Source organism: Chiloscyllium plagiosum, unplaced genomic scaffold, assembly GCF_037043375.1.
Source record: "Chiloscyllium plagiosum isolate Xiang-an unplaced genomic scaffold, Cpla_swu_hap1 HiC_scaffold_42, whole genome shotgun sequence".
Taxonomy (NCBI): Eukaryota; Metazoa; Chordata; class Chondrichthyes; order Orectolobiformes; family Hemiscylliidae; genus Chiloscyllium; species Chiloscyllium plagiosum.
The window spans coordinates 18285373-18308431 of NW_028270180.1; the positions used below are offsets into that span (position 1 = coordinate 18285373).

Sequence of the window (23059 nt, forward strand, 5' to 3'; positions counted from 1 at the left end):
GATGAGGCGTTGGGGGCCGGGGAAACGGAGGTCTTGGAGGAGGTGGAGGGCGTGGGTGGTGTCTCAAACGTATGTGGGGAGTTCCTGGACAAGGGGGGGATAGGACAGTGTCGAGGTAGGTAGAGATGAGTTCAGTGGGGCAGGAGCATGCTGAGACAATGGGTCGGCCAGGGTGGTCAGGCTTGTGGATCTTGGGAAGGAGGTAGAACCGGGCAGTGCGGGGCTCCCGGACTATGAGGTTGGAAGCTGTGGGTGGGAGATCTCCTGAGGTGATGAGGTTCTGTATGGTCTGGGAGATGATGGTTTGGTGATGGGGGGTGGGGTCATGGTCAAGGGGGCGGTAGGAAGAGATGTCCTCGAGTTGGCGTTTGGCTTCAGCGATGTAGAGGTCAGTGCGCCAGACTACCACTGCGCCCACTTTGTCCGCTGGCTTGATGGTGAGGTCAGGATTGGAGCAGAGGGATTGGAGGGCTGCGCGTTGTGAGGGTGAGAGGTTGGAGTGGGGGAGGGGGGTCGACAGGTTGAGGCGGTTAATGTCCCGGCGGCAGTTGGAAATGAAGAGGTCGAGGGCAGGTAATAGGCCAGCGCGGGGTCTCCAGGTGGATGCAGTGTGTTGGAGGTGGGCGAAGGGGTCCTCGGAAGGTGGGCGGTAGTCCTGATTGTGAAAGTAAGCTCGGAGGCGGAGGCGATGGAAGAATTGTTCGATGTCACGGCGTGTATTAAATTCATTGATGCGTGGACGGAGGGGGACGAAGGTGAGTCCTTTGCTGAGGACTGATCGTTCGTCCTCAGTGAGGGGGAGGTCTGGGGGGATGGTGAAAACTCAGCAGGGCTGGGAGCTGGTGTGGGTGCAGAGCTGGGAGTGGGGTCGGAGCCAGTACCTGGAGTGGGTGTGATGGTGGGGGGAATGGGGATAGAGTCATGAGCAGGGGTAGTGTTCCCCTCGGGGTTCTGGGGGGTGGGGATAGTGACAGTGGGGTCTGTGGGGGGCATGTCAGCAGAATGCAGGTGAGTGGCGTTGGTGGGGTCGGACGTGGTGGCAGACATGGCAGTAGGGGTGGCGGAAGTCACTGAGCGTGTGGCATCGGCTTTGATGTGAGGGCCGGAAGTGGCTGTGGGAGTGGCCATGATGGGGGCAGAAGTGACATCATCAATCAGCGTGGGGGTGGTAGCTGCATCAGCCGCATGGCTAATGGTGTTTCCGAGGCCAGGGGAATCTTCTGGAATGTTCAAGGAGCGCTGGTTATGGAGCTGGGTAGATAAAAGTTTGTTGTACTTACAGTTTTTGATTACCTCATTGAATTTATAAGGTCTACATGTCACTTGCAAACTGTGTCCGACTTCAGTGAAGTTGGAGAGTCAAACCGACATGTGACAGAAACAAATGTCAGCCAGTAGCTGGTTGTAAAGACCATTCCAATGCAATTTCAAATTAAGTGGGTGCTTAAGCAGAAAGTTAAACACCAACAACTCTAGTATCACTCCAAACTGAATCACAGTTAAAAACAGTAGTTTATGCTTAAGCATCCAACAACAGGCCAACATTTCTGGCTTAATTTAAAATGTAGCAATGGATAATTACGCCCACAGTGCAGACTTCCTCAAATACCTGCACTCAGAAGGAGTACAGGTTCCTTGCTTTATTACATGGTTAAAGCATCTGCAACACTAGCACACAATTTACTGGCTACCATTTAAGAAGCAAAGTCAACCCTCGATTTCTCATGGTGTGATTCCCCTCCCTCACCTCCCCCGACCCCCACCAATCGTCCTTTGCCCTTCCTTCCGTGTTAGCTACCCTCTCTCATGGACAGCTACACCCACCTTGCTTCATCCCAGTCTCTCTCCACCCTTGACCGTTATCAGTGCACGGGAGCAGGCCGATGTCCGAATTGGCCTCCCCTCATCCCTCAGGACTCAGCTCCACCTAGCACCTCCCTCAGTGATGATAAGGAACAGGGTAACAGACCTCTGTCCATGTCCCGCTGCTCACTGTGTTCGAGTCATAGAGATGTACAGCATGGAAACCGACCCTTCGGTCCAACTTGTCTGTGCAGAGCAGATATCCCAACCCAATCTAGTTCCACCTGCCAGCACCTGGCCTATATCCCTCCAAACTCTTCCTATTCATATACCCATCCAGAAGTCTTTTAAATGTTGCCATTGTACTAGCCTCCACCACTTCCTCTGGCAGCTCATTCCATACACGTACCACCCTCTGCGTGAAAACGTTGCCCCTTAGGTCTCTTTTATATCTTTCTCCTCGATGGAGAACAGGCCCTCTAGTTCTGGACTCCCCGAATCCAGGGAAAAGACTTTACCTACTTATCCTAACCATGCCCCTCATGATTTTATAAACCTCTATAAGGTCACCCCTCAGCCTCCAATGCTCCAGGGAAACAGCCCCAGCCTGTTCAACCTCTCCCTACAGCTCAAATCCTCCAACCCTGGCAACATCTTTGTAAATCTTTTCTGAACCCTTTCAAGTTTCACAACATCTTTCCGATAGGAAGGAGATCAGAATTGCATGCAATATTCCAACAGTGGTCTAACCAATGTCCTGTACAGCCGCAACATGACCTCCCAACTCCTGTACTCAATACTCTGACCAATAAAGGAAAGCATATCAAACGCCTTCTTCACTATCCTATCTACCTACGACTCCACTTTCAGGTCAAAGCTGGCAGGAAGGATTGCTGGAGGTTCTGTCACATGATTCCAACATCATTCTGCCATTGATCACCCCTAGTACCCCACAGTGCCCCAACAGCTAAAGCAAACAGATCTTTATTACCCAGATTCTTTTTATTTTTCGTTTTCTGGTGGCATTATTGGCAAGGCCAGAGTTGATTGTCTGTCCCTAATTGCCCCTGGTCTTTTTAGCCCGCTTCGGAGAGCAGTTAAGAGTCAACCACATTCTGGAGTCACATGTAGACCAAACCAGGTCAGGATGGTCTAAAGGGCATTAGTGAACCGGGTTGGGGTTTATGAAAATCAATGATAGCTTCTTGGCCATTATCACTGAAATGGTTTCAATTCCAGATTTATTAATTGAATTTAAATTCCATGACGGTTCCCTGAACTATTAGTACCTGCAGTACAGGTCCATTGGCATTGCCATTATTCCACCATCTTCCACTTCGGAGAAATAGGATCACCTCAAGATCCTCTCTCGCTGATCATTGTGTAATGGATATAGAAATTTATGAACATCATGTTGTTTAATTTTTCAATGACCGCCCTTTCAGTTATTGGTTCTCTCAGCGTCCTAGAGGTTAACCACTGACCCAGGGAGGCTCTAGGTCAAACCTGGAGAGTTGATAACTCTGGTTACACCTCATCAATAACCACACTGACTGTCAAAAACAAGAACTACCTCACCGAAGCAAAAAGAAACAACCTGCAAAAATAAGCTAGCATCTGCATTAAATGAAAATCGGCGAGGTTTCCCCAAGTTGATGCTGGGAAACAGCTGACTGTCCTCTGTGTCTCTGCCTACCTTGGGATTACCACCACCTTCTTTAGCAGCGTAGAGCATTTGCAACGCAGACTCTGCCAGGGTCTTGGTTTGGTCCAACACGGTCATCTGCTGCTGGTGGTCAAGAATCTTTGATGCCACACCAATAGAGGCCAGGGTCAACGGTTCGAAGTAACTGGCCAGCTGAGTGACCTGGAGATGATGGGAGTGAGAGAAGGAGGTATGTTTACACAGAGAGCAATTCCACACAGGGATCAAGAGGTGGTGCGACCAATCTACTCCCTCCGTACCCTGCGGCGGAACATTCTCAAGGGACCGTACGTTTAGGATTGAGAGGGAGAGAAATATCTTCAACTCATAGGATCGTAAATCTTCATAATTCTTCACCTCAGAGGGATGCTCAGTTGCTGACAAAGATTTTTTTCATTGCTCAGAGGATACGGGGAGGAGGGAGGAGATCAGCCACGATCTTATTGGCCGACGAAGCAAGGTCTTGGAGGGCTGAATGGCCTCCTGTTTCTTACCTTATGGCCGAGCTGTGCAGCTTCTCCTCGAGCTGCTGTGGTGATCGGGTCGATCAGGTGTCCGATCTCCTGCACGGTGGAGCTCATCTGTTCCTGCAAGGCCTGATGGACAGAGAACAATCTGGAAAAAAGGCGTTTACAGCAGAGAGCAGAAAACAGGCCAAACATTTGAGGGCAGTTTCCGTTTCGAGGTAACTTTGGTCGGCCCAAAATGAATATTGGATTGAATTGTAACCCTTCAATCCCACCCCAAATATCCCAGGTGCGGGCCATCCAAGTGCTTTCCTCAGACATTCATATCATAGAATCCCCACAGTGTAGAACGAGGCCATTGGGCCCCTCACATCCCACCCAGACCCCTCCCCTCCATCCCATCCCTGTAACCCTGCATTCCCCATGGCTAATCCCCATAGCCTGTAGATCCCTGCACACTGTGGTGCAATTTCCCATGGCCAATCCACCCTAACCTGCACATCTTTGGATGGTGAGAGAAAACCCATGCAGACACGGGGAGAATGAGACCCTCAGCGTGACCAGGGATGTCTACCTCCATTCCACAAACTGTCGCCACTCCCTGCCTACAGCCCAGTCATTTCCTGTCCACATTCTCATCTTCAGCACATCAACTCTTCCAATGCTTTCTGGGCCAGCCTCCCCTCTTCCACAAGCTCCGGAAACTAAAGACCAGACCTCTGCTGTCCATGCTCTGCTCGCCCAGCACCTTAACCTGCCATCTAGAAGCTACATTCATTGTCACTGCCTCAGCTATAATCACACAGCACAGCGTGAGGCTGTTCGCTCCATCTACGTCTTGTCAGCTCTGTGACAAGAGCTTTCTAATCAGTCCCATTACCCTACTCTTACCACCTAACCCCCCTGAGGTTTACCTTTTCCCCTCCTACATTTATTTTGAAGTGTTTAGGAACAGTGCTGATAGTCTAAGTCAGGAAACTGTGGAGTGTGCTGATTTGGACTTGTATCACTCTTTTTATATGTTCAAAAGTATATAGTCAGTCGCGACAGATTTCAGGGCAGCTTCAGCTTTTCGGTATGCTCAGTGAGCATGGTAATAAATACAGATATGGCAGTGAAAACTGAATCAAAATCTATCCTTTAATGCATTGCCATCTATCTTGGTTCAGGCAAGTTCCTTCCAACCCTCAATGGATTCCAGCTGAGGCCGGTGTGAGTTCTCACCCCTGCACCACAAAGGACACACAAGCTTGATGGGGAATCGCCAATCTTTCATTGTCGCTGGCTCAAAATCCTGGAAAGCTCTCCCTAAAAGGGGATTGATTCACTCAGTTGGGTAGTTGACTATAGCGTGTGGTGCAGAATAAATCCAACATTGTGGTTTCAATCCCCAGACTAGCTGGTTGTTTATACCTACTCTCCTTACCCCCATTCTGGTGGAGTGGTTACCCCCTACTCACAACGAACTGACCCTCTCAAATGGAGAGAGAGAGATGCTAAGGGTCCTTTGTTGGTTCTCGCACCATACTCTGGCCAACAGCAAGTTTGGTGTATCAACCACCACCATACCATACCGCCTCACCCCCCCACCTCCCACCCCCCATACCGCCCCGCACCCCACCCCCAGCCATATGGACTGCAGCGGTTCCTTAATGCATATCACCGCCAACCTCTCAAGGGCAACTAGCGATGTGCAATAAATACTGACCCAGCCAGCGACAGCCATGTCCCATGAATGAATAAGAGAGACAATCAAAATCAGATTCTCCTTTTATAAGTTACTATTAATCTGTTAGGGCAGGGAATGTGCTCCAGATGACAGTGAGGACCCTTTCCTCATTCCATTTTCTGCTTCTGCTGCCGATTGTGTTAAATTCATGGTAAATCGTGCATGCTCTCAGATTGCCAACCCTTCAGACACTGGGCACAGTTTTACTCCACATTTAACAGCAAGACCCCTCACAGTGCTGAACAATCTGGATTGGATACCGTCAGGGGAATAATCCCAGTTTGCCCAGTATCTCCACAGAACTAAAGTTCTTTTAGGCCCAGTATTAATACACTAAATCTCCCTTGCACTCTCTCCATGGCTGCGGCTGGCATTGTCATGTGTCATGCCCAGAACTGAACACGATGCTCGGGCGGTGTGATATATCGGGTTTAGCAAGCTCTTACGTTTTTACTGCACTTCTCAATATAAAATCCACAATGTTCCAGGTTATCTATCTCCAGTGTTCTTTTTGTGCTAACCCAAAAAACATCCGTTAAACAGAAGCAGATTGCAACTTAAAACACAGCGTAGAATCATAAGCAATAGAAGTGGAGTGGGTCAGTCATAGCCAGAGACACCCGAATCTGTGAATGAATAACAAAAAACCATGCCTCTACAAAAAAGGCAAGAATTTATGAGAAAGCCTTGCAGTGCCTCTCTCGGTATTTTACTGTGTCAATTTGAACAATATTTCAACGCCCAGGTTCAAGTTGCACCTTTCAGACACACATCGGAGACAGAATGCAAGCAATTCCCTCTCTTCCGGAAGGATGTGGAGGTGACACTATGGTGAGTGAAGTATTTTACCTCCAGGGAGATGTCGTCTCTGGTGGGCAGGTTCTGGCTGACTGCTGACAGTGAGGCTTGCTCAATCTCCCGGATGCACTTGTTAATGTTGTCGATGGAGCTGTCACACTCCCGCTGACCTGGAGCCTTGTCCCTTGGGCAGAAAGAGACAGGGTTCGCTCAACAGCAACTCAGCCCAGTACACACCCGCCCTGACCAACACCTTCAACGCTCAGCCAATAGTTAGCACTGGATCTTCTGTTAGCCATGCACCTGGCTACATACAACAAATCAGACTGTGGTATTGTATCGTCAGAGCTATTCTTGGATTAACAAACGGAAACAAAGAAATTGCTGGGAAAACTCAGCAGGTTTGGCAGCTTCTGTGGAGAGAGAAAACAGAGGTAATGTTCTGGGTCCAGTCACCTTTCTTCAGGAACGACTGGTGAATTGGAAAATTCAGAGAAGTTCAAATTGTGGGATATGATCTGGGAAAATATAGAATCATTGAATCCTCAACAGTGTGGAAGCAGGCCATTCGACCCATCGAGTCCACACCGACCCTCCGAGGGACACCCCCCCTAGACCCACCCCACTACCCTATCCCTGTCACTCTGCACTTCCCATGGCTAATCCATCTAGCCTGCACATCCCTGGACACTATGGGGCAATTTAGCATGGCCAATCTACATAATTTGCAAATCTTTGGATGGCGGGAGGAAACCAGAGCACCCAGAAGGAACCCAAGCAGGCATGGGGAGAATGTGCAAGCTCCACACAGAGGTTGGAATCGAACCCAGGTCCTTGGCGCTGTGAGGTAGCAATGCTAACCACTGAGACACCATACCACCCAAAGGCGGGCAGCTCTCTGCCACCAGCTCTTCATGGTCCCTTGCCAGGGTGGTGCACCTCTACCATCTCTCCTCCCTCCCCAACCTCCACATCGGGTGGCACAGTGGATAGCACTGCTGCCTCACAGCGCTAGAGACCCGGGTTCAATTCCAGCCTCAGACGACTGACTGTGTGGAGTTTGCACATTCTCCCCGTGTCTGCGTGGGTTTCCTCCGGGTGCTCCAGTTTCCTCCCACAGTCCAAAAATGTGCAGGTTAGGTGAATTGGCCATGCTAAATTGCCCATAGTGTTAGGTGAAAGGATAAAATGTAGGGGAATGGGTATGGGTGGGTTGCTCTTCGGTGGGTCGGTGTGGACTTGTTGGGCCGAAGGGCCTATTTCCACACTCTAAGTAATCTAATCTAATCACTCACAGCAGACTTACCTCCAAAGGACCTGCTTCCTCTCCCTCCCTCCCTCCTACTACATGGAGCCCCCTCCCCAGAGATGCCTTGTACAGGCCTTCAGCAAAATAAATTCTACCGTGGTCCTCGCCCTACGTCCGACAGGATCACCACCTTCCAGGGATTTCCCTGTGGCAGACACACCCCAATGTCTCCCCTGATGCAGTTGGGCTGGAGTTGAGGGTGAATGGACATGATCAGAGAGAGTCAGGAGAGTGATGCAGACGCACCCAAAACACCAACTTTCAAAACTATGATAGTGAGAGTCTACAGTCATTACATTTCTGTCAGAGTGAAAGGTAGGGCAGGCAGGATTAGAGGATAAAGGATGAATAAAGATATTGAGGTTTTAGCCAAGAATAAAGAAGAATTATATATTAGAAATAAATGACTGGGTTCAAATGAATGTCTTGAAAAATATAAAGAGTGTAGGGACATTCTTAGAGGTAAATCAGGAAAGCAAAGACAGGATATGAGTTAGTCTTGGCAAATAAGGTTAAGGATAATCCAAAGAGACTCTACAAGTACATTAAACACAACTAGAGAGACAGTAGGGCTCCTTAAAGGTCAAAGAGGTTGTCTTTGTGTTGAACCTCAGGAGATGAGAGAGATATTAAATGAATATTTCACATCAGTTTTGTTTTTAGCCTGTTGTGCTCCACAGAGATTGGTCCACTTTTGTTTGTCATTTACATGAAATAATTTAAATGAGAATATAGAAAATAAGTTTTCAGATGACATCAAGGTTGGTGGTATAGTGGACAGTGAAGAAGATGAGAAAGAGACATTGATCAATAGGATCAATGGGCTGAAGAGTGGCAGATGGAGTTGAATTTGGATAAATGTGAGGTATTGCATTTTGGTTAAACAAACAAGGGTGGAACTTCTATAACTGGCCAATGAGCTGAGAAGTGGCAGATGGAGTTTATTTCAGATAAACGTGAGGTGCTGCATTTTGGGAAAGCAAATCTTAGCAGGACTTATACACTTAATGGCAAGATCCTAGGGAGTGTTGCTAAACAAAGAGGCCTTGGAGTGCAGGTTCATAGCTCCTTGAAAGTGGAGTCGCAGGTAGATCGGATTGTGAAGAAGGCGTTTGGTATGCTTTCCTTTATTGGTCAGAGTATTGAGTACAGGAGTTGGGAGGTCATGTTGCGACTGTACAGGACATTGGTTAGGCCACTGTTGGAATATTGCGTGCAATTCTGGTCTCCTTCCTATCAGAAAGATGTTGTGAAATTTGAAAGGGTTCAGAAAATAGGGCAGCACGGTGGCACAGTGGTTAGCACTGCTGCCTCACAGCGCCAGAGACATGGCTAGAACAGGGACAGGATTGGCTGTTGCAGGTTCCGGGATTTAAATGTTTTAGTAGGGTCAGAGGTGGGGGTAAAAGAGGGGGAGGTGTGGCATTGCTTGTCAAAGATAGTATTACAGCGGTGGAAAGGACGATGGATGAGGACTTGCCATCTGAGGTAGTTTGGGCTGAGGTTAGGAATAGGAAAGGTGAGGTCACCCTGTTAGGAGTCTTTTACAGGCCTCCTAATAGTCCTAGAATCATTGAAGAAAGGATTGGGAAGGTGATTCAGGAGATGAGTGACAGTAATAGGGTGGTTGTTATGGGGGACTTTAACTTTCCTGATATTGATTGGGAAAGCTATAGCTCAAGTTCGTTAGATGGGTCAGTGTTTGTTCAGTGTGTGCAGGAGAGTTTCCTGACACAATATGTAGACAAGCCAACAAGAGGTGAGGCCATACTGGATTTGGTTCTGGGTAACGAACCAGGCCAGGTGTTAGAATTAGAGGTAGGTGAGCACTTTGGGGATAGTGACCATAATTCGGTGATTTTTACACTCGTGATGGAGAGGGATAAGTGTGTACTACAGGGCAAGAATTATAGCTGGGGTAAGGGAAATTATGATGCGGTGAGGCATGACTTAGGATGTGTGGCTTGGAAAAGTAGACTCCAAGGCAAGAGTGTAAATGATATGTGGAACTTGTTCAAGGGGCAACTATTGAGTGTCCTTGATAATTATGTACCTGTCAGGCAGGAAGGAAAGGGTCGTGCGAGGGAGCCGTGGTTTAATAAGGAATTGGAATCCCTTGTTAAATGGAAGAGGGCGGCCTATCTCAAGATGAGACGTGAAGGTTCAATTGGGGCGATTGAGAGTTATAGGGTAGCCAGGAAGGACCTGAAGAGAGAGCTAAAAGCAGCAAGGAGGGGACATGAAAGGTCCTTAGTAGATAGGATTAGGGAAAACCCTAAGGCTTTCTATAGGTATGTTAGGAATAAAAGAATGACTAGGGTAGGAATAGGTCCAGTCAAGGATAGTAGGGGGAAGTTGCGTGTGGAGGCGGAAGAGATTGGGGAGACACTGAATGAATACTTTTCTTCAGTATTTACTCAGGAACAGGGCATTGTTGTCGATGAGAATACTGAGGCACAAATAAGTAGAATGGATGGCTTTGAGGTATGTAGAGAAGAGGTGTTGGAAATCCTGGAAAAGGTGAAAATAGATAAGTCCCCTGGGCCTGATGGCATTTATCCTAGGATTCTCTGGGAAGCAAGGGAGGAGATTGCAGAGCCATTGGCCTTGATTTTTATGTCCTCTTTGTCTACAGGAGTAGTCCCAGAAGACTGGAGGATAGCAAATGTGGTTCCCTTGTTCAAAAAGGGGAGTAGGGATAGCCCTAGTAACTATAGGCCGGTGAGTCTCACTTCTGTTGTGGGCAAAGTCTTAGAGAGAATTGTAAGGGATAGGATTTATGCACATCTGGATAGGAATAATGTGATCAAGGATAGTCAGCATGGTTTTGTGAAGGGCAAGTCGTGCCTCACAAACCTTATTGAATTCTTTGAAAAGGTGACGAAGGAGGTTGATGAGGGGAAAGCGGTAGATGTGGTATATATGGATTTTAGTAAGGCGTTTGATAAGGTTCCCCATGGTAGGCTACTGCAGAAAATACGGAGATATGGCATTGAGGGTGAGTTGGAGGTTTGGATTAGAAATTGGCTGGATGGAAGAAGACAGAGGGTAGTAGTTGATGGCAAAGTTTCTTCATGGAGTGCCGTCACTAGCGGTGTTCCACAAGGATCTGTTTTGGGACCATTGCTGTTTGTCATTTTTATAAATGACCTGGAAGAGGGGTTAGAAGGTTGGGTGAGCAAGTTTGCGGATGATACGAAAGTCGGAGGAGTTGTTGACAGTGAGGAAGCATGTGGCAGGTTACAGCAGGATATAGAGAAGCTGCAGAGCTGGGCAGAAAGGTGGCAGATGGAATTCAATGTAGCTAAGTGCGAGGTGATTCACTTTGGGAAGAATAACAAAAAGATGGGGTACTGGGCTAATGGTCGGATACTTGGTAGTGTGGATGAGCAGAGGGATCTTGGTGTCCATGTACACAGATCTCTGAAAGTTGCCACCCAGGTAAATAGTGCGGTGAGGAAGGCATATGGCGTACTGGCTTTTATTGGTAGAGGAATTGAGTTCCGGAGTCCTGAGGTCATGATGCAGTTGTATAAGACTCTGGTACGGCCGCATCTGGAATATTGTGTGCAGTTTTGGTCGCCATACTATAGGAAGGATGTGGAGGCATTGGAACGGGTGCAGAGGAGGTTTACCAGGATGTTGCCTGGTATGGAAGGAAAATCGTATGAGGAAAGACTGAGGCACTTGGGGCTGTTTTCACTAGAGAAAAGAAGGTTTAGGGGTGACTTGATTGAGGTGTACAAGATGATTAGGGGGTTAGATAGGGTCGACAGTATGAACCTTTTCCCGCGTATTGAGTCGGGTATTACAAGGGGGCATAGCTTTAAATTAAGGGGGGGTAGATATAGGACTGATGTTAGGGGTAGGTTCTTCACTCAGCGAGTTGTTAGTTCATGGAATGCCCTGCCAGTAACAGTGGTGGACTCTCCCTCTTTATGGGCATTTAAGAGGGCATTGGATAGGTATATGGAGGATAGTGGGTTAGTGTAGTTTAGGTGGGCTTGGATCGGCGCAACATCGAGGGCCCAAGGGCCTGTACTGCGCTGTATTCTTCTATGTTCTATGTTCTAGACCTGGGTTCAAATCCCGACTCAGGCGACTGACTGTGTTGGAGTTTGCACATTCTCCCCGTGCCTGCGTGGGTTTCCTCCGGGTGCTCCGGTTTCCTCCCACAGTCCAAAGATGTGCAGGTTAGGTGAATTGGCCGTGCTAAATTGCCCGTAGTGTTAGGTAAAGGGGTAAATGTAGGGGAATGGGTGGGTTGCGCTTCGGCGGGTTGATGTGGACTTGTTGGGCCAAAGGGCCTGTTTCCACACTGTAAGTAATCTAATCTAATCTAATCTAATCTAAAGCAAGGCCCTGGGCAATGTTGTAGAACCGAGACATTTCAAGACAAGGGGGCATATTTTTCAGGAGAAAGGAAAAAGATTTAAAAAGATCTTTAAAACTTTTATTTTTTTAACACAGAGAGTAGTTCGTCCATAGACTGAACGTCCAGAGGAAGTGGTGGATGTGGATACAGTTGCAGCGTTTAAAAGACGTTTGGGTAAGTAGATGTTTGGAGGTACATGGGCTAAGTGCAGGCAAGGTAGGACTAGTTTAGTTTGGGATTATGGACTATTTGCACCGAAGGGTCTGTTTCCATGCAGTATGACTCGATAACTCCGAGATAGAAAACACCATCTTTGAGAGACACTCTGCAAGTTGAAGGTGTGCAATCAGGAACCTCGGGTACAATTTTCATTCACAAGCAAATTTCGATACTAACTCACCTGATAGAGGTGATGAGGCTTTTAATGGAGTCTGACACTGTACGGGAATGTCCTGCCAATATGGACCAAGTTGGGGGATCTTTTGGGTTGATAGCAAGCGACCGGGCACTCTTGATGAGCGAGGACGAGCTGTCGAGCATCGAGCAGGCAGCAGCAAGGATTGGTTCCTGGGCCTGAGCGCCCTGTGGGAGGCAACCCACAGCAACATGGAGTGTTAGTAGATATTCCAGTCTGGTCAACGCCAGGTCAAGGTAAAATCACCATCGTCTTACCAGATCACAGGGCTGCTTTCTCTCATTACAGAGAGAGAAAGAAACAGAGAGAGAGAGAGAGAGACAGAGAGAAGAGAGAAACAGAGACAGAAAGAGACAAAGAGAGAGAGAGAGACAGAGAGAGGCAGAAACAGAGAGAAAGAGAGAGCGAGATAGAAAGAGAGAGAGAGACAGAGAAAGAGAGACAGAGAGACAGGAAGAGAGGTAATAGGGAGAAAGAGATGGAGGGAGAGCTGGAGAGAGGGAGAGGGGTGGGGGGAAGAGGGAGGGAGAAAGGTAGAGGGGGAAAGGTAGAGGGGGAAAGGTAGAGGGGGAAAGGTAGAGGGGGAAAGGTAGAGGGGGAAAGGGGGAGAGGAAGAGGGGAAGAGAGAAAGAGGGGGAAGAGAGAAAGAGGGGGAAGAGAGAAAGAGGGGGAAGAGAGGAAGACAGGGAGAGAGGAAGACAGGGAGAGAGGAAGACAGGGAGAGAGGAAGACAGGGAGAGAGGAAGACAGGGAGAGAGGAAGACAGGGAGAGAGGAAGACAGGGAGAGAGGAAGACAGGGAGAGAGGAAGACAGGGAGAGAGGAAGAGGGGGAAAGAGGAAGAGGGGGAGAGAGGAAGAGGGGGAGAGAGGAAGATGGGGAGAGAGGAAGATGGGGAGAGAGGAAGATGGGGAGAGAGGAAGTGAGAAGAACCAATGATGTTTTAACCAGAGGGTCTCCAACTTAGATAATGGAGAATCCTTCATGGTAACCTGGTAGCCAGTGCAGGAATTGAACCTACCCTGCATCTCTGAGTTAACCAACCCCTGCAGGGAGAATACAGTTACTCAGGCTTCATGACGACTGTGAACAAATCATTATTGTAAAATTCCGAACAGTTCTGAAAACTTTCCCTTTCGAAGTTGTATGAATACTAATGAACACTACCTCAACATGGTTTTTACTCCTGTTCAGTCAGTCCACTCTGCAAACACCCTGACCTGAACACACATCAATTCCCATTAACTCAGACAACTTCGGCACAAAGCAGTTAACCCAACGTTGCAATGTACGATGAAACGCTGATGAAGGAAGGAGATGACATGGTGGCCATAACAGACACAGGAAGGACAGAACCAGTAAGAAAAGCAAAATATTGCAGAAACTGGAAATTTGAAACAAAGGGAGAGAACGCTGGAGAAACTCAGCAGGTCTGGCAGCAACTGGGGAGAGAGAAACAAGTTAATGTTTCAAGTCAGATATGACTCAAAGAAGACGCGAAGGGCAAGTTTGTTTTGTACAGAGTGTGTCTGGAACGCATTGCCAGGGGTGATGGTGGAGGCAGATTTGATAGGGGCATTTAAGGGACTTTTAGATGAGCAAATGAACCTGCAAAGGAAGGGGAGATTTAGACCAAGGCAGAAGTGAGGACCAAGGGCAGGCAGAAGGCATTAGTTTCATTTGGCGCCATGTTCGGCACAACATGTGGGCCCCTGATGCTGCCAGAACCTGCTGGGTTTCTCCAGTGTTCCTGTGCTCTACTGCTCTATCTATGTTTTATGATTCTTCTTCAGAATTGCCGGAAGAGTCATATCAGAGTCGAAACATTACAGAAGGAGGATTGGTGGTATCATCCATTCACATATCAGGGGTCACTGGATAGAAATGGGGAGCTGGACCCATGGTCATTGCCCCTCACTAATGCCCAGGGCTGGCTGCCTCTCTCCTGCTCCCCTCCGTGGGATCAGAACTGATCAAAATCTGGGCCATTCCAGATCAACCATAGCTGATCATCGAAAGTTAGTCACAGAGTCATCAGCACGAGCATCTGAGAAACTGCCTTCCAATTTCTTTGTTGCGAAACATGCTGTGACCCACACAATGCGCTCTCTCTCTCTCATAGAAACCATTCGCTGTCAATAACCATTAGCCCACAGATACATAACGTTTCTCCTTTCTGATCCTGTAATGTGTCTGTGCTTTACATCTGGGACCAGGGATGAAGAGTCATTAATGTTTTACAGCTTGCAAATGGCCCTATTTGCAGTGTTGTAAATTATCAACATTAGCCTTATTCTGTAGAGACCAAATTATTCTTTTATTGGTCTGTGCCTTGTAATGCTACTCTGCACAGTCTGACCCGGCAGGAGATGAGTGCCTAGGGGTCAACACTTTTCAGAGCGCTCTGCATTGAGTTTTTTTTTTAATAAACTAATGCTTCGTGTGAGTGACACAGGTCAAAGCTTTCACAGGCATAGTCACAGCCAAACTGAAATTAGGATGTATCTTAAATAATCAATAATTGTACCCTGAAGGGATTACTTGTTTTTCCAATCTTTTGATGAAGGAGTAATGACAGAAGCTCACTCCAGTGAGGGTTTGAAGGTACAAGCCCACATCCCTAGTAAAGCCACTGGGGAATTTAAATTTGGTTAATTAAGTAAATCTGGAGTAAAAAGCCCATCTCAACAACAGTGGTCACAACATTCCTGGAGTTTTAAAAATCCACATGTTTCACTAGTAACTCCAGGCTCTTTGAAATGGCTGAGGAAGCCATTAACCACCTCAGCTCAAGGGCAGCTAGAAGACGGGTGTAAAGTGCTGGCTTTCTCCAGGATATAGGCTATTTTTTCTCTCATTCTTTCACGGGATGTGGGCATCGCAGGCCCAGGAGGGACAGGTGACTTTGGGCCTACTATCCCCCAAGCTTTCCAACGCTAGGGGCTCTCCCGCGCCTCTGTTGCAGACTCTTGGATGAAGACTGATCGCTGGAGTTGGTCAAGGGTGACATCATCACCTGACGACGAGGATGACGAACCTGAACAACCTGGGCTCAGCACTTCCTGCCTTCCCACCAGCACACGCTTGAGACGAATTACCTCAGCTCCAATCTGGGCCGGGATGCTGACAAACTCAGGGTTGGAGGCAAACGCCGTCAGGTTTTCCACAGCCTCGATTAAAGGGGAAGTGGCTAACCTGCACTTGTCTCGATTCTCTTCGGAGAAGTCACCATCAAGAGCCTGAGAACCAAGGAACAGAAGGAGTGAACACTGCACCAGGTGAACAAAGACAGATACACGCATGCACAAGCACGCGCGCGCGCGCGCACACACACACACACACACAATAACCAGAGATGCTTCATGGAGCACATTGTTCTTAATGAATAACAGTCAAATGCATTGAGTACAAGATGTTGGCATATTTATCACAATATGATTGGGTCAAGGCATCAGCTGAGGGGCAGGGTGGCACGACCTGAAGCCATTGTTTCAAGGTGGAGAAAGTTTTACTCATAATGGGCTCCTCTTGGTGGGAGAGACTCATCATAGGACAACTCTGGTGTATCCATTCCAAAGGCATACGGGTGATACCCATGTTCTGTACAAGAGTGACCCCCACATCCTGTTACAGGGGTGAGACCGATCCTGTTACAGGGGTGACACCCACATCCTGTTACAGGGGTGACACCCACATCCTGTTACAGGGGTGACACCCATATCCTGTTACAGGGGTGACACCCACATCCTGTTACAGGGGTGACCTCACAACCTGTTACAGGGGTGACCCCACATCCTGTTATAGGGGTGAGCCCCACATCCTGTTACAGGGGTGAGACCCATATCCTGTTACAGGGGTGAGACCCATATCCTGTTACAGGGGTGACATCAATATCCTGTTACAGGGGTGAGACCCATATCCTGTTACAGGGGTGAGACCCATATCCTGTTACAGGGGTGACATCCACATCCTGTTACAGGGGTGACCCCACATCCTGTTACAGGGGTGACACCCACATCCTGTTACAGGGGTGACACCCACATCCTGTTACGGGGTGGCACCCACATCCTGTTACAGGGGTGACACCCACATCCTGTTACAGGGGTGACACCCACATCCTGTTACAGTGGTGACACCCACATCCTGTTACAGGGGTGACCTCACAACCTGTTACACAGGGGTGACACCCACATCCTGTTACAGGGGTGGCACCCACATCCTGTTACAGGGGTGACACCCACATCCTATTACAGGGGTGGCACCCACATCCTGTTACAGGGGTGACACCCACATCCTGTTACAGGGGTGACCTCACAACCTGTTACAGGGGTGACACCCACATCCTGTTACAGGGGTGAGCCCCACATCCTGTTACAGGGGTGAGCCCCACATCCTGTTACAGGGGTGAGACCCATATCCTGTTACAGGGGTGAGACCCATATCCTGTTATAGGGGTGAGACCCATATCCTGTTACAGGGGTGAGACCCATATCCTGTTACAGGGGTGAGACCCATATCCTGTTATAGGGGTGAGACCCATATCCTGTTATAGGGGTGAGACCCATATCCTGTTACAGGGGTGAGACCCATATCCTGTTACAGGGGTGAGACCCACATCCTGTTACAGGGGTGAGACCCATATCCTGTTACAGGGGTGAGACCCACATCCTGTTATAGGGGTGAGACCCATATCCTGTTACAGGGGTGAGACCCACATCCTGTTATAGGGGTGAGCCCCATATCCTGTTACAGGGGTGACATCCACATCCTGTTACAGGGGTGAGACCCACATCCTGTTACAGGGGTGACACCCACATCCTGTTACAGGGGTGACACCCACATCCTGTTACAGGGGTGTGACCCCATATCCTGTTACAGGGGTGACACCCACATCCTGTTACAGGGGTGTGACCCCATATCCTGTTACAGGGGTGACACCTACATCCTGTTACAGGGGTGACCCCACATCTTGTAACAAGGGTGAGACCCATGAAATCGAAGAGAAAATATTCTGTGCGATGCTGTGGCTTTAAGAAGTGTGTTTTCTCCTGGTATCTGTTAGAGGGAGATTGGGGGACCGGTGCCAATGGGTCTATGAGAAGGTAAACAATTTGTGAAGCCTTGGGTTCTACAAGTTGGAACAATAGAAGCAGCCTGGCTGGGTGTGGTCAAGCTTCCACCAATAGAACCAGAGATTTTAGGTTTAGCTTTCAGCAGTTGCTGTTGGTGTCTTGGAGAGATAGAAGCTATTTCTTCGCCCTCTTGGTTACAGCTGAAAGCTGGGGGCTCACTACTGCAGTTACAGGTGAGACAATCCGATTTCTGGAATTTGCCTTTTCTCAAATAGGTGGTATCTTGGACAGTGAGGAAGATTGTCAGAAATTGCAGCAGGACTTTGATCACCTCAGGAAATAGCAAATAGAGTTTAATATAGATAAGTGTGAGCTCTTGTATTTTGGAAAGTCAAATCAAGGTAGGGGTTTCACAGTACATGGTAGGGCCTTAAGGAGCGTAGTGGAACAGAGGGATCTTGGAGCTCAGGTGGACAGTTCTCTGAAAGTGGAGTCCCAGGTAGACAGGGCAGTGAAGAAGGCTTTTGGCACACTGGCCTTCATCAGTCAGGGCACTGAGTATAGAAGTTGGGAAGTTATGTTGCAGTTGTACAAGACGTTGGTGAGACTGCACTTGGCATATTGTGTTCAGTTTTGATCACCTTGCTATAGGAAGGATGTTATTAAGGATGTTGCCAGGACTCAATCGTCCGAGTTATAGGGAGAGGTTGGACAAGCAAGGACTTTTTATCTTTAGAGCTTAGGAGACTGAGCGGGGCAAGTTTTACAGAAGTGTATAAGATCATGAGTAGCATGGATAGGGTCAGTGCACTCAGTCTTTTTCCCAGGGTTGGGGAATCGAGGACTAGGTGGCATTAGTTTAAGGTTAGAGGGGAAAGAATAAGAGGGAACCTGAGGGGCAACCTTTTTACAGAGAGAGTGGTATGCATATGGAATGAGCTGCTTGAGGTGGGTACATTAACAACATTTGAAAGGCATTTGGAAAAATATATGGATAGGAAAAGTTTAGAAGGAATTGGACCAAGTGCAGGGAAATGGGGTTAGCGTGGATGGCAAGGACCAGCTTAGGCCGAAGGGCCTGTCTCTGTGTTGTAGGACTCTATGAACCAGAACAATGGCGTAAACAGTGGAAGAGTCAGCTCCCCAATGGGGACACACACGACAGCAGTCACACACGGTTACCTTGATGGTCTTCACCAGGTTGGCGGTGCTATTGGCAACTTCCTTGGCCGACTGGACAAAGTGTCGCTTGGCAACCGGGTTGGCAGTTTTGGAGGAGGCGATCCGGCAGGCGTTGCACAATGCCGAAGTGTGTTTGGCGACGATGGTAGCAGCAGACAGCACCTGCACGATGAGAGTTACGCATTACCACGGACGCCGAACCCAAACAGGAGCAGCAACTGACCTTTCGCCAACATTGCTGTGCCCCGCCCTTTTACCTGTGACGGACTACTTGCTGGATCCACCAGATTCTGACACGCCATCTGGATTGCCTGATTGGCCCGAGCAAACTGGATGGGATCCACTAGGCCCTGGTGCCCAGCTTGGCTGTTGGGATCAGATATCCCAACCAGGTAACCAGCCTGCATGAAGGGAGATGTAATAAAACTCAGTAAAGAGTTGGATTGACAATGTGTTGGTATCGCAACCCATCCTCACAGCTAACTTTGAGTGTAATGGAGTTCTTAAGTATCGACAATTTAAAACAAAGACCTGCAGATGGGGCGTGGGGTGGCATGGTGGCTCAGTGGTTAGCACTGCTGCCTCAGCGCCAGTGACACGGGTTCGATTCCTGCCTCAGGTGACTGTCTGTGTGGAGTTTGCACATTCTCCCCGTGTCTGAGTGGGCTTCCTCCGGGTGCTCCGGTTTTCTCCCACAGTCCAAAGATGTGCAGGTTAGGTGAATTGGCCAGGCTAAATTGCCCATAGTGACAGGTGCATTAGTTAAGGGTAAATATAGGCTAGGGGAATGGGTCTGGGGTGGGTTACTCTTCGGAGGGTCGGTGTGGACTTGTTGGGCAGAAGGGCCTGTTTCCACACTGTAGGGAATTTAGTCAAAAGATGCTAGAAATCAGAAACAAAGACAGAAAATTGCTGGAGAAACTCAGCAGGCCTGGCACCATATGTGGATAGAAAGCATACTCTCCTTTCTCTCCACAGGTACTGCCAGACCTGTCAGGTTTCTCCAGCAGTTTCTGTTTCCATTGAGCCTTGAGTTGCTTTCAGACAGTTTGAGTTATACTTTTTGGGATGTGATGAGGTCAGCTCTTGTATCTTATGTTACTCGCATGGATTGAGGATGAAACCTAGCCCTGGCTGAGCCATGCTCCCCTTTGCACAATGCTGGCCAATTTGCACTCTCAGTTCCCAAAGCAACATTCAATGATCAGTCGTACTCATGTAGGAATGGGACAACAAAAAGATCAAGAGGTGGCTCTCTATCCCAGAGAATTGTGGAGTTTGCCATCTTGTGTGCTAATGCCAAGAAGCTGTATTCTGTTTACACACGTTTACACTGCTGGGCGTGTTTTGTGGTTGGAGTAGAATTCATCTCGAACGAGTGATCAGTCCCACAATACATTCATTGGTGGTCTATTCCAGCAGCTTTGACCACTTCAGGAGTGAGAACTGGAGCGAGGTTATAGGAGAGGAATTTCCCATCTTCCGAACTGGCCTGGCCTGGGATTTTATTGGCATTTCTGTTTCTGCAGGAAATCACATGGTTTTCAATGGCGTGTCTACCTGCGTGCATGTGTGTGTGTTTGTGTCTGCGTGTGCGCGTGTTTGAGTCTGTCTGCATGTGTGTGTCCGCGTGTGTATCTGCGTGTGTCTGTGTGTCCGCGGGTGTCTGTGTCTGCGTTTGTCTGCGCATGTCTGTCTGCGTGTGTCTGTGTCCGGGTCTGTGTGTGTCCGCGTGTGTCTGTGTGCGTGTCCACATGTGTCTGTGTGTGTCTGTGTGTATCCGCGTGCGTCTGTGTGTCCATGTGTCTATGTCTGAATGTGTCTGTGTCCGTGTGTGTCTGCGTATGTCTGTGTGTCCGTGTGTGTCCGCGTGTGTGTGTCTGCGTGTCTGTGTGTCTGCGTGCGTCCGTGTGCGTGTGTGTGTGTGTTGCAAAGAATAAAGCTTCCTTGTTGTGTAAGGGAGGCTGAACAGTTTCCAAAGTCTTCTCCTGTCTATGGATTTTTTAAACTCATTTGTGAGACGTGGGTCTCACTGCTGGGCATAGGATTTATTGCCCATCCCCAGTTGCCCCTTGAGAAGGTGGTAGTGAGCTGCCTTCTTGAATCGCTGCAGTCCACCTGCTATAGGTCGAAGCACAATACTCTTAAGGTGGGAATTCCAGGATTTTGACACAACAACACTGAGGGAGGGTGACATATTTTCAAGTCAGGATGGTGAGTGACTTGGAGGGGATCTTAGAGGTGTGGCTTAGGGGTGTGGCTTAAATAGTTACAGAGAAATGCCAGATCACTTTTCTAACCGGGGAAGGGGGTGACAAAGTGTTGCCTTATAGACCTGGATTCGATTCCAGCCTCAGGAGTTTGCACTTTCTCCCCACGTCTACATGGGTTTCTTCCCTTGTCCAAAGATATGCAAGTTGGGTGCATTGGCCGTGCAAAATGCTGGGCTACAGGAATTGGTTCAGGTGCTGAACTGAATGGCATGTTCTTTGGAGGATTAGCACAGATCCGATGGGCCAAATGGCCTCTTTCTGCACTGCAGCGATTCGAAGATTCTCACCCATCATAAGCAGTTTGCTGGGGTAGTGAATACTGGAAGACAGTAAATGGCTCGATACAGCTTTAGTAAAATAGACCAAACAATGCTGGGCAGGTTTCGTCACTCCAAAAGCAGATTTGATGATTCTGCGACTTTGCTGTCTATTCCATGCTTCACTTTCGATGATGGAATCGACCCTAGATTCGATTTCAGCCTCGGGCGACTGGAGTTTGCACACACTCCCCGTGTCTGTGTGGGTTTCCTCTGGTTTCCTCCCGCAGTCCAAAGATGTGCAGGTTAGGGTGAATTGGCCATGCTAAATTGCCCATAGTGTTCAGGGATGTGTAGGTTAGGTGCATTGGTCAGGGGCAAATGTCGAGGATTAGGGTAGGGGAATGGGTCAGGGTGGGTTACTCTTTGGAGGGTCAGTATGGATTTGTTGGGCTGAAGGGCCTGTTTCCACACTGTAGGGATTCTATCCTATGAAAGCTCCTCTCTCAGAGGGGGAGTCATGCTCATCTCAAGCTGCGACGGTGAGTTGAGAGACCGATGCCCACCTGAGCCGCTGCCTCTGTCAGACCACACAGTGCCTTGGAGGCGATGCCAACAGATTCCCCGAACGCCGGAAGATCGCCAGTCTTGGCTTTCTGAGAGATCCCAGTCATAGCCTCTCCGAGGACCTGAACAGCCAGAGAGAACGGGAAAAGGGGAAATATTGGAAAAGTGCCATGAGAGATGGTGCAGAGTGTCACAAACCAAATTTTCCCAAATCGCTCCCAAGGGAGCCTTGACCTACCTTGGAATTCTCCATCACACTCTCAATGCAGTCAAAGTAGGAGAGGTCACTGACAGGGTCATTGGGATTTTCCAGCATGCCTTTGACAGTCTGCAAACATTTCCAAAATTACAAGTTAGTGAATCTGCACCACAACTTTACCAGCCAATGCCGGAGCTAACTAGCGAACTAACTAACTGGCTGACTTTTAGAAACTTCAGGCATGTCCCTCTACATAAAAAAAGTCCTTCACATAATTCATCTCAGTTTCCTTTCCAGGTGACTGGAAAATGAGAGGCTTCACTGACACCCAACAGTGGAATTGTCTCATGTCGCACCTACAGAAGTGTGCAGAATCTAACACATGCCCTACACCCTGTGTGGACATGGAGCTGCAGTGGAGCTTATCTCAGGTAATAGAACAACACAGCACTGAAAGAGGTCATTCAGACCATCACATCAGCGCTGTCTCTTTTAAAGAGCTCGCCAATTATTATTCCCTTTTGAGTGCTTATCCCAGTCTCTTTGGACTTATTATGGCAACTGCTTCTCCTGCTCTTAAAGGCACTACATTTCAGATTTGCTCACTAAATAATTTCATCTCATTTTGACCTGGTTCTTTCACCAAATCTGTGTCCACTGGTTATAGAGTCTTCTGCCACTGGAAATGCTTTCCATTTATTTACTCTGCCAGAATCTTTCACAATCCTGACCAATTCAAAGTTAAAAATCACACAACACCAGGTTATAGTCCAACAGGGGTTGAATTGGAAGCACTAGCTTTCGGAGCGCCGCTCCTTCATCAGGTGATAGTGGACTGATCTAGTGTGCTTCCAATTAAACCTGTTGGACTATAACCTGGTGTTGTGTGATTTTTAACTTTGTACACCC

The 23059-nt window shown here is 48.3% G+C and overlaps 1 protein-coding gene across 4 annotated transcripts in view; it reads right to left on the minus strand.

The window, feature by feature from the left end:
- Window positions 1-23059, minus strand: part of LOC122542439 (talin-2) — a 354392-nt gene that overhangs the window by 83123 nt on the left and 248210 nt on the right. For all 4 annotated transcript variants that reach the window (XM_087982138.1, XM_087982135.1, XM_087982136.1 and 1 more), the window contains 9 exons: window positions 22190-22279; window positions 21951-22073; window positions 19112-19255; window positions 18855-19016; window positions 15699-15839; window positions 12587-12768; window positions 6554-6686; window positions 4003-4104; window positions 3500-3670 (listed from right to left, as the gene is read on the minus strand). In XM_087982138.1, the coding sequence (XP_087838264.1) occupies window positions 3500-3670; window positions 4003-4104; window positions 6554-6686; window positions 12587-12768; window positions 15699-15839; window positions 18855-19016; window positions 19112-19255; window positions 21951-22073; window positions 22190-22279 (1248 nt within the window). The remainder of the gene's footprint in view (window positions 1-3499; window positions 3671-4002; window positions 4105-6553; window positions 6687-12586; window positions 12769-15698; window positions 15840-18854; window positions 19017-19111; window positions 19256-21950; window positions 22074-22189; window positions 22280-23059) is intronic.